The 12,536-nt window shown below is 40.0% G+C and overlaps 1 protein-coding gene across 1 annotated transcript in view; it reads right to left on the bottom strand.

Annotated features, from left to right (window-relative positions):
* The window catches only part of LOC127453442 (neural-cadherin-like), a 212,896-nt gene that overhangs the window by 65,768 nt on the left and 134,592 nt on the right, over positions 1–12,536 (bottom strand). The window contains exon 11 of the mRNA XM_051719776.1: positions 8,851–9,023. Coding sequence (XP_051575736.1) covers positions 8,851–9,023 — 173 coding nt within the window. The remainder of the gene's footprint in view (positions 1–8,850; positions 9,024–12,536) is intronic.

Below are 12,536 nucleotides of genomic sequence, written 5' to 3'. Positions count from 1 at the left end.
ATTATAGGTGGGGACTTTAACTGTGGTCTGAATACATCCTTAGATAAATCCTCAACCAATGTTGTACAGCCCTCAAAATCTGCTTTAAGTATTCAGAATTTTTGTGAGAAATATGGGTTACTAAACCCTTGGAGATTCCTCTTTCCCTCGTTTAAAGTTTTCTCCTTTTTTCCCCTGTACATCACTCGTACATTCGCATAGATTTTTTTCTTGGTAGATAAGAGTCTCATGCCCTTTATTACAAAAAGTCTGTATCACAGCATTGTCACATCAGATCATGCCCCCTCCTCTTTTGTACTCAGTTTCCTGGCTCAGCATTCATCCTTTAAACCCTGGAGGCTGAACCCTCTACTATTGTAGAACCCTCTACTTTTGTAATTTTTAGTAAAATTCCATTACTTATCTAACTAAAGATCAATATCTACATTATGGGAAACACTGAAAGTGTATTTACGTGGCAAAATAATTTCTTTCTCTTCCCATGCCAAAATGCATGAAACTACAAAACTCAGGGATCTTTCAGATGCAGTTAGCAGGTTGGATGGGCAGTACGCCATATCTCCTAGCCCTGACTTATACAAAGAAAAGCTGCGCCTTCAAACCAAATATACTTTACTGTCAAACTTGCATGAAGAGAAGTTTGTTAAAAACTCGACACACATTTTATGAATTTGGAGACAAAGCCAGCAAACTACTGGCCTCTCAGGCTCGTCAGTCTATTAACTTGAAAACGATCACTCAAGCCCCCTCAGGCTCAATGGTGTACACTCTTCATGATATTAATGATAGTTTTGTCCAATTTTTTTTCTACTATATACACCTCAGAGTATCTTAATGATCCAGCAATCTTAGATTCCTATTTTTTTACAAAAGTGAATCTACCAACTATAGATGCCAGTCTTAATTCAGACCTCGGTAAACTCATAACGCAAACAGAAGTTACAGGTGCTATTTCAGCAGTGCAGAGCAGTAAGGCTTCATGTGGCAGTCTATAATGAGTCCTTTGCTAAAGGATCCCTTCCTCAGACACTTACACAAGCTTCAATTTCTCTTCTTCCAAAAGATTACATGGACCCTACCCTTTGAGCCGTACAGACCAATTTTACTTTTAAATGCTGATTTAAAAATATTAGCCAAATCCTTGCACTTTGCTTAAAACCCATTCTTCCTACAATAATCTCAAGTGACCAAACAGGATTTATTTGTGGCCATAACCCTTTTAATAACTTGCAATGTCTATATATTGTAATATACACAAAAACTCGCCAGGATGAGCATGAAGCCATAATTTCTCTTGACGCTGAAAAGGCGTTCGACAGAGTAGAGTGGGAATATCTCTTTAACACTCTTAAACAGTTTGGGTTTTCAGAAGACTTAATTTCTTGGGTTAGGTTGTTATCCGACTCCCCAGTAGCTTCAGTGTGCACAAACAATGTGTATTCCAAATACTTCCCTTTGCAGCGGGGTACCAGGTAGGCATGTCCCCTCTCCCCTTTGTTATTCACAATCTCAATTGAGCCCTTGGCTCCAGCACTTTGTCACTCTTCTAACTTTAAGTGTATTACCCGGAATGGTGTTGAGCATAAAATTACATTATATGCAGACGATGTTCTGTTATATGTCTCTAACCCCGATTCCTCAATGCCCCATATTATCTCCATTTTAGAGGAATTTGGTAAATTCTCAGGCTACAATCTCAACATACATAAAAGCGAGTTGTTCCCGGTAATACTATCTATCCACATAGACTCTTCCTCTATCCCGTTTAGAGTGGTGCATGAGGGATTCAAATACTTGGGCATATAAGCAGAGGTGGGTAGTAACATGCTACATTACTCCGTTATATTTACTTGAGTAACTTTTTGAAAAAAATATACTTTTAGAGTAGGTTTAAAAGTGGGTACTTTTTACTCTCACTCATGTAAATTTCTAATGAGATATTTTTACTTTTACTTCTTTACAATGGGTGGCATTCCTGTCGTTACATTACTGGGTTTAATTTTAATTAATGTGTAATTTATTGAGAGATTACTGAATGGGACTTTTAGGAGAGCGGAAGTTCACACAGAGGCACATGCTGCTGTCACAGACTGTCACTCAATCACTGCTGAAGCATCAAACTCTTCAAAGTGAAACACTTTCTTCACTCCACACAGTGAGAAAAAAATAATAGTTTCGTCATGCAATGCCGTCATTTAACAGCAAGACAAGCTGATATTTCAAGATTAAAATCACAACTCCAACTTAAGGCAGCACGCTGAGGTACATTTTGGCTCTAATCCTAACGCGGGCTTTTCTGTGTAATGAGATGGTCATTTTCAGGGTGATAATGTAACTGGGCTCTTATGACATCAGTTTTTAAGTGTACATTTTTTAATCAGAGCAGCAATATATCAGTGCGCTTTGTCCCGCGTCCCGCATGTCATGAGCAGAATTTATGCATTTACCCCACGCCCTCACGGGGGTACTGGAAACTATCGCAGCTACTTCAAGTGGATTAACTGTAAACATCCAAGTTAAGTGTAAATCACTGCCATTCGCGTGATCAACAACTGGAGCACGAACAGACAGCATTTTTGCGCATGCACAGCGATGTGCGGGCGTGAGGCACCTCGCTGTGCATGAGCAAAAATGCTTCGCGTATGGCGAAGAGAGTGTCCGCAATCCTTCACTCATTCACTATTTCCTATATAGTGAATGGCAGTTAGTGCACTATATCTCAGCAGTAAGTGAATGAAATGAGTGAATTCAGATGCTGGCATATACACCGAGTGTCGGAGCTCTGGTGCTGTCCCAGAAACAATGTCACATATTCAATTTTAAAATACTTGGGCCTTACTTGTTATTCTTATTAAATAATATATTGATACAATAAATCATAATTCTGTTTGTCATTTTTCATAAATACTGTGTGTTAACATAAAGAGTAAACAAATGTTATCAAATAAAGAGTACATTTTAAAATGTATCTGTAAGTTTTGTCTCTCTATATGTTATTATGTTATTTTAATCAAGTAATGATTTGTCAAAAAGTAATTTACTACATTCAGCATGAAATAAAACATTGCAGGAGTGAAGGAAGCAGTAAACTCCCAGCTCGTACGTCTTCCCCGTGGTGGATTGTGGGAAATTAACCGTTGTCGAGTGAACATCAAATGTACACTTGAAATTAGAGTGCATTGTGGGTAAGAATGAGTGAACAAAAGTAGGGAATGAGTGGCTCACTCAGAATTCAGACACTCCTATAAAATGGCAGACACCCGAAATAGTGCACTATATAGTGGATGGGGGCAGTTTCAGACACAGCGAGTGTTGCGTGACTGGGGTTGGTGTCCTACTCACTAGGCTGCGTATATGCATTTAGAGAGCGGTGGTACTGCTGTACAGAACTAATGATCTAAATACTTATGACACAGAAAACTGTAACTACACTGAAATAAGAATCCACACAGGACTTTAAAAGCTATGAAACAGCGAAAGAAGGCATTAATAAAGCATGATCTTGCTTTGGTTTATATTTCAGCTTTATATATAACATCCTTGTGGGACATTTTCATGTTTTCACTGTAATAATTACTAGAAATGTTCCCAAACCTCTCTTCTTATTGAAAAATTCATCCAGATCTGACAAGAGCCCTTAAAGGGATAGTTCACCAAAAAATAAAAATTCTCATTATTTACTCACCCTCATGCCACCCCAGATGTGTATGACTTTCTTTCATCTGCTGAACTCAAATGAAGATTTTTAGAAGAATTTCTCAGCTCTGTAGGTCCATACAATGCAAGTGAATGGGTGGCAACATTTTAAAGCTAAACAAAATCACATAAGTCAGCATATAAGTAAGCCATAAGACTCCAGTGGTTAAATCAGTATCTTCAGAAGCGATGTGATAGGTGTGGATGAGAAACAGATCACTTTCACATTCTTCTTCTTGTGTTTTTGGTGATTCACATTCTTCTCTGCATATCGCCCCATGCTGTCTAGCAAAAAATGACAACTATTGATCTGTTTCTCACCCACACCTATAATATCACTTCTGAAGACATGGATTTAACAACTGGAGTCTTATGGATTACTTTTATACTGCCTTTATGTGCTTTTTGGGGCATCAAAATTTTGGCCTACAGAGCTAAAATATTCTTTTAAAAATCTTAATTTGTGAAGAAAGAAAGTCATACACATCTGGGATGGAGTGAGGGTGAGTAAATGATGAGAGAATTTTCATTTTTAGGTAAACTATCTCTTTAAAGTGATAGCTCAGCCATAATTTAATATTCTGTCATCATTTCTCTACCCTCATGTTGTTCCAAACCAGTGTGACACTTTGTATTATGTGGAACACAAAATATGTTAGACAGAATGTTAGGGACTGACAGTCTCAGTCACCATTCTCTTACTCAAGTAATTATTTAAGTTAGTACTTTTACTTCTACTTGAGTAAACTTTTTTTTTTAAGTAATTGTACTTTTACCTGAGTACAGTTTTTGGCTACTCTACCCACCTCTGTATTTAAGTCACACAATCATTTAATAATCTGTTCAAAGCCAACTTTTGCCCACTTTTAGATTGCTGTATTATGAAATGGTCCACCTTTTGTCTTTAGCAGGTCACATTAACCTAGTTAAAATGTCGGTCTTGCCGTGCTTCCTGTATTTATTTTCAAATATACCTATTCTTATTAGAAAGAGATTCTTTATTAAACTAGACAATTTAACAGCTTCCTTCCTGTGGGAAAACAAAACCTCCCATATTAGGAAGGCCTTTTTACAAAGATCAAAATGTCAGGGAGGGATGGCGCTGCCTAATTTTTAATTTTATTACTGGGAAAGCAATATTCAGAAATTCATATACTGGGTGTCTGACCTAGACCCACAAAATACCCCACTGTGGGTGCAAGGGGAACAGTCGTGTAGCAGATTTCGTCTTAGATCCTTAGTTTGCACCTTACTCCCTCTGATAGGAAACAATTATGTTAGTTCTCCAAACCCAGTGGTTACACACAAATGTTTAGGAAACATTTTGGTTTGCAGGCAGCCTCTACTCTGGGCCTCAGTTGTCTCTAACTGTCTATTCCTTCCATCCTATGTGGATTGTACATTCTGTATTTGGGAAGAGAAAGGGATAGGACTCTTAAAAGATTTATTCTTAAATAATACTTTTAGCTCTTTTGAAGAGCTTGCACATGATTTTGCTCTGCCCAGATCTCATTTATTTAAATTCCTGCAGATAGAAGCTTCATTAAGAAGATATTTAACTCCTTTCCAGGGTTACCCCCTCCCTCACCCATTGAGGCATTGCTTGATTTGAACCCAAACAGCAGGGGACTCATTTCATGTATATATTCCATTTTAACCTCTATAGATCCGCAACATTTAGATGGTATTAGGACAGCCTGGCAACACGATTTGGGCATAGATCTGTGGTGCACTCATTGCCCTGTGCTAGACATGGTCTTATTCAATTTAAGATACTCCACAGACTTCATCTCACTAACTCAAATCTAGCTAAGATTTATCCCAACATAGCTCTGCATGTAATAGGGGTTTGCATTCAACCACCACAATAGCTCACGTTTTGGCCATGTCCCAGGCTGGAGGAGTTCTGGAGGGAAATCTTCGAGTCCTATAAAAATATTTATGGTATCCCTATCGACCCTGATGCCTTGATAGCCATCTTCGGCACTAGGCCTGAGAGCATAGAGCTTAAGAATGACATGTATACAGTTATCGCCTTACTACGCTTTTGGCGAGACGTTTAATTCTATTACACTGGAAAAGGGCTGACCCCCCAACGCACAGCAGATGGATCAAAGAAGCAATGATTTGCATTCAAAAGATCAAATTTACTATCTGAGCTTCGGAATGCAAGTTTCTTGAAACATGGTCCCCCTTTTTAACATATTTTGAAGATTTCTGCCTGCCTGGAGTGTAAAACGCACAAATCCCCACCATTTTTCTTTCATATTATTATTATTGTTATTGTTATTGTCATTGTTAGATTTATTATTACTTTATGTATTTGTATGTATGTATGCAAAAAAAGTTTTTATGTTTTTGATTTTTTGAGTTGTTTGTTGTTTTTTTTCTCATTTCAGCCTTCTGTGTGGAACAATAATTTATAAGCTGGACAAACAAGGGACATTTGAGTGCTGGTACTGAATACTTATGGAATGTGTGTTTTTTTGTTTTTTTTGTTTTTTGTTTTTTGCCATGGCTGTTCGGGTAGGGGAAGGGGTATCTGTATTTTGGGTATCTATATTTTTTTCTTCACCTTCATTGTGAGATTTATTGTAATTACTGTAAAAAATTCAAATAAACATAGTATTTAAAAAAAAAAGATTGGCAGTATAGAGAAGAAAGTGCTGGATCCCTTTCTGTTTGAGCGATACATTGCAAGAAGAGAAAGCTTTACGCCGCTGTAGAGTCGCACCAGAGTAGTAAGCGAAAAACAGGAGCTGTGACTGGCAAAGCAGAATCTTGGTAGCTGACTGTCTGTAGGCCTTTAGAATAGCCTGTTGGCTGTTGTACTTGAGAAGTTTGAAGATGAGTGTTCTTGGTCTTTTTGATGAGGTCTCCCAGCCATTGAAGACATGATGAGCCCACTCAATTTCGATGGGCCCTCTGTTGGCTAAGGAAGGAAACCAAACTGGGAGTTGATGTTGCAAGTATGAGATGGCATCACCTCTCTCTTCATTTTCAGGTCAGCTGACCAGACAAAGATTGTTCTGTTGATTGCGATCCTCCATTTCCACCATACAGTTCTGTAATTTCCCAATCGCGGAGGTTGTTTCTTTGTTGTGCTCTTTATCTTGCCGTTGAGCTGCCTGCATCATGTCCACGTGTTTGGTCCGCGACGCAACCGAGGTGTTCATAGCAGAAAGTTCAGTCTCTTTTGTAGAGAGCTTCATCTGAAACAAATCCATGTCCCCACATATCGCCTTCACATCCGAACAAAGCTCTCATAAGGAACCTCTTGGGAGGGCTTTCAATGACAGCCCCAGCGTCTCTGGCGTGGCAAGATTGTTAGCACTGAACAGTTGCTTCTTAGCTTTTTCTTTGCCGATTTAGATTGAGGAGAAGGTGTTACAGGACACATGCCTTTTGCAGATATTTTCTCAGCCAATTCCAAGATGCACCTCAACTATTCCCCATGTTCTCAAGACGGTATTTGCACACTTTCAAAGTAAAATAGCAGTGGTTTAGCGAGAGGAAAATTGCACGGCCATCTTGGCAAGAGCCTTTATATTTTTCTAATTTTCCATGATTTTTCCGTAAGTGGAAAACTGTATTGCAAAATTCCAGGTTTTCCAGGACATGTGGGAACCCTGTCATTCTAAAGAGCATTTGATTGGACAAAAATCTGCTTAGTGCAAGATGAGTCATCACTATTTTTTGTCCATTTACCTCAAGAGAAAAACTACATTTTCCATGCGTACTGTATATCTGCTAAAAGTTAATTAATTTTGTATTTATTTATCACACATTATATGTTTGCACATATACAGTGAAATTCTTTTTTTCACATATCCCAGCTAAGCTGGGGTCAGAGTGCAGGCTTAGCCATGATATGGCACCCCTGGAGCAGATAGGGTCAAGGGCCTTGCTCAAGGGCCCAACAGTGGCATCTTGGCAGTGCTGGGGCTTGAACCCCCAATCTGCTGATCAGTAACCCAGAGCCTTAACTGCTGAGCCACTACTGCCCCATTTGGTCAACTTCCCAATTTGGTCAATGTTTAGGAGTACACTAGCAATAGATGATCTCAAAGCTTACAGACTAAGGTTGCTTACAAACAAGAGAAAGCTCCGATAGAGCATTTGACGTATGGGAGTGCGAAAGGTCCATTTAGAAGGCTTGCACTTGAGGGAGGATGTGGTCGAAAACAAGCAGCTATTGCCGATAGAGATGGCTGTCTAAAATGTAACTTTTCAACAGTGTACCTGTAAACATTGAAACACTTCTTCAGGCACTCTCTTTACAATTAATACCTTTTTAACCTGGCAGAGAAAAATACTAAAACATGTCTGCATGTCCGCCATGATTTTATTTCGATTTCACAGCGCAACTAGTCCCACCTTTCCGAGATCCTCAACGGTCAACGCATGCCTACTTAGAGAGTGTTGCAGCAAAAGTTGAAATGCGTTCAACTTTTGGTCAAATGACGGCGCATCACTTTGGCAATCCCTTGTGTTTTCCTCTTTGTCCTTCTGACGCACCATCCCCATTGAAATCAGTGCATTCGCAGCTTTCTTTGATGCAGCATAAACTCTAGTTGAATGCTTGCAATTGCAATTAAAAACTGGAGGCATCACTGGAGCATGGGCTATCTTTCCGTCCATGTCTCAGTGTGTGCATAGAGTATTTTTTTTAATATCAAATCAACCCCTTACCCCTCAAGGCTTATATAGTCAGTGTAGAAATGACAGAGAGAGCTTCTCGTGGGGAGAAAAGATGGAGGCATTTCTGTCCAGACCAAACAGTACACACACACACAAATATATAAAAAAAGAGTTCAAACAAATCTGGAGGAATCAAAAGGCAGACAAAAACAAAGAAAGAAGGATGGAAAAGAAAGATAATGGTTCTTAATGATTTAATGAGTGACTGATGTCACCAATCCCTCTTATTTTTCAACCCCTCCCCCTCCAACCAACTGTCATTTACAGACAACTTTTCACAATCCAACTGATTCCTAGTGGATAAAATCAGGTCCCTTCTTAAATTTTTTATCCTGTTTCACTTAGAAATACTTAAAATTATGGAAGTAAATTGAGTCATAAATGCCGATTCATTTTGACTTTAGGGATTAGTTGTACGTATCTTCAAATAAGTGTGTGTGGGTAAATCTGTACCTGTGAGATGGGGTGGTTGACGTAGATCCATCCTGTACTGGGGTTTATGTGAAAGTAAGCTGGGCTCTGCTGGGAGAGAGAGTAGGTGATGGCTGCATTGGTACCATGGTCGTCATCGTGAGCCGCTGCTCTCAGGAAGCTGGTGCCAACTGGCGTGTCCTCTCGCAGGAAGTCTGGCATAAGAAGGGTTAACATGTAACGCAGGAGTCAACAAAAACAAATAACAGTCTAAAAACAACAAGAAATGCCTGATGCTATTAAAATCCCAAAAAATTAATGCAGGTCCTAGAAATGTTTCAATCTTTCTCTTTAATTATTAATGAGCTTTCTCAGTAGCGATGAATGTGATGAAAAGGAATTTTGACATCAAGCTTACTGAACTTATATTTGCAAACATCATAAACAAACACATATCTCTCAGAAGAGCGCAGCACATTTTCAGAGTTTTCACAGCTTTCACAGTTTCAGCGAGCTTTCCAGGATTGCTTTTTGATTGTAAAATGATTAGTAATGCATTTATAAAATTGCATTGAGCGCATAAAAAGAGCACCTTGCTCAGACTGTGATGCATTTTTAATATTAAGGTTTAATGTGTATTGACTACACTCAGGAACCCCAGACTTGAGAATTTGTTAAGCTTGCAAAATCCTTGCCACTGCCCATAAGTGCAACGTTAAAGGTATACGTATAAATGTTTAAAGAGTGCACAGCTAAAACCTGAGCTGGGACCCTGTTATGAACTCCCTCTCACTCTCCCTATTATAAATATGGCAATAAACAGAAGATACAACATATCTTAAGAATTGAGTCTCTATGTATGATACCATTTGTACCATTTGACTGTAAACCAGTAGTAAGGACTTTAAAGAGATGGACCAATGAAGCAGAGCAGGAACTACAAGCCTGCTTCGATTGCACGGATTGGAGTATTTTTGAGGCTGCAGCCACAGACATGGACGAGCTCACAGATACCGTTACATCATATATCAGTTTCTGTGAGGATATGTGCATTCCTACTAGGACTTATTTAAAGTTCAACAATGACAAACCGTGGTTTACAGCAGAGCTCAGGCAGCTTCGTCAGGCCAAAGAGGATGCTTACAGGGGTGGGGATAAAGTCTTGTACAATCAGGCCAGGAACACACTGAACAAGGAAATCAGAGAGGCTAAAAGAAGATACTCTGAGAAGTTGAAAAACAAGTTTTCAGCTAACTACCCTGCATCAGTGTGGAGTGGCATGAAACAACTCACAAATTACAGGACTCCTACCCCCAACCCTGTAGGGAACCAACAACTGGCTGACGACCTGAATATGTTCTACTGCAGATTTGAAAGGCCCAATCTCACACCCCACACCCACTCTGACATTCACTTCACACAAACACCAACACCTCCTGCAACCCCCCTCCTCCCCCCCTGCTACTCAACCTGCACTTAAGATCTGTGAATATGATGTGAGCCGCGTCTTTCGGAAACAAAAGACGAGGAAAACTTCAGGCCCAGATTGCGTCTCACCAGTGTGTCTTCGATCCTGTGCTAACCAGCTGGCCCCCATCTTCACACAGATCTTCAATAGATCACTGGAGCAGTGTGAAGTCCCATGCTGCTTCAAACGCTCAATCATTATTCCTGTCCCAAAGAAACCAAAAATCACAGGACTTAATGACTACAGACCTGTCGCCCTGACGTCTGTGGTCATGAAATCATTTGAGAGACTGGTGTTGGCCCACTTGAAGGACATCACAGGACCCTTTCTAGATCCCCTTCAATTTGCTTATTGAGCAAACAGGTCTGTGGATGATGCAGTCAACATGGGATTGCATCATATCCTGCAACATCTGGACAGACCAGGGACATATGCAAGGATCCTTTTTGTGGACTTCAGTTCGGCTTTCATCACCATCATCCCAGCTATACTCCAGAATAAATTACACCAACTCTCTGTTCCCATGTCTATCTGTCAGTGGATTACCAGCTTTCTGATGGACATGCAGCAGCTTGTGAGACAGGGGAAACTCACTTCTAGCACCTGTACAATCAGCACGGGTGCCCCCAGGGATGTGTGCTCTCCCCACTACTCTTCTCCCTCTACACCAATGACTGCATCACCAAGGACCCCTCTGTCAAGCTCCTGAACTTTGCAGACGACACCACTGTCATCGGCCTCATCCGTGATGACGATGAGTCTGCATATAGAAGGGAGGTTGAACAGCTGGCTGTCTGGTGCAGAAAAAACATCCTTGAGCTGAACACACTCAAAACGGTGGAGATGATTGTGGAGGTTTTAGAGATGATTGTGGTGTGACTTTAGGAGGAACACCCCAACACTGACCCCCCTCACCATTCTAAACAGCACTGTGGCAGCAGTGGAGTCATTCAGGTTCCTGGGCACTACCATCTCACAGTACCTGAAGTGGGAGACCCACATTGACTCCATTGTGAAAAAGGCCCAGCAGAGGTTATACTTCCTTCGCCAGCTGAGGAAATTCAACCTGCCACAGGTGCTGCTGATACAGTTTTACTCAGCAGTCATTGAGTCTGTCCTCTGCACTTCAGTAACTGTCTGGTTTGGTTCAGCTATGAAATCAGACATCAGAAGACTACAAATGACAGTTCGGAATGCTGAGAGGATTATTGGTTGCCCCCTGCCCCCCCTTCAAGAACTATACACTTCCAGAGTGAGGAAAAAGGTTGGAAAAATCACTCTGGACCCCACTCACCCTGCCCACTACCTTTTTGAACTGTTGCCTTCTGGCTGACGCTTCAGAGCTCTGAGCACCAGAACCGTCAGGCACAGGAACAGTTTTTTCCCTCAGGCTATCCATCTCATGAACAGTTAAACTGCCCCATTGAGAAATAACTATGTGCAATACACAGTTTAGACTTTTTTATATTTATCCAACACATCCAACCTCTTCTGCCATTTCATTCCTCTGAAAAAAAAAACAAACAAACATTTGCACTGTACATAACAGATTTGTATTAGATTTGCACTATGTGTGTATGTATGTATGTATGTGTGTGTCTGTACGTATGTGTATAATTATTTTTTATTTTTTATTATTATCTATGTCTTGCTGCTGTTTTTGTATTGTTTTTGTATTGTTGTACACTGGAAGCTCCTGTCACCAAGACAAATTCCTTGTATGTGTAAGCATACTTGGCAATAAAGCTGATTCTGATTCTGATTTGGAGAATTTTATGTAATTGCTTGACTATGTAAAAAATCTATAACGTTAGTGTGCTCTTCCACTGGTGGGCTTGTTCTGATAGGGTCATGGACAGCAGGGGATAAACAATCCTAAATGCAAATAATAAAATGCAACTAACTATATAGTCCATTGTTTGGATAAATAGAGTTAGGAGAAAACATTTCCTATATCTTTTGTTGTTGACGTCAAAGGCTGTGTGTCCAATCAAATCGTATAATATTTTGCGCAAGATCATCTGTCACTGAGTAGAAGCTAGACAATTTAGGTAGATGCCAACATAGACAGGTTGCGTAATATGCCATTATCCTCGACAACTATGAATAAAACTATGAAAGGTAAAAATTACGACCCAGGCTACATTAAATATGGGCACACTTGCAAGATAAAAATGGTTTGTGTTGACCACAATGTTTTTGTGCTGCGAATTATTGGCTGCTGAGAGCAATTTTTTTTATGATAAACACTTTTAGTAGT

The sequence above is a fragment of the Myxocyprinus asiaticus genome, chromosome 15, assembly GCF_019703515.2.
Source record: "Myxocyprinus asiaticus isolate MX2 ecotype Aquarium Trade chromosome 15, UBuf_Myxa_2, whole genome shotgun sequence".
NCBI classification, from domain to species: domain Eukaryota; kingdom Metazoa; phylum Chordata; class Actinopteri; order Cypriniformes; family Catostomidae; genus Myxocyprinus; species Myxocyprinus asiaticus.
The sequence above is the reverse complement of the archived record's forward strand: the minus strand, read 5'-3'. Positions and strand labels throughout refer to the sequence as shown.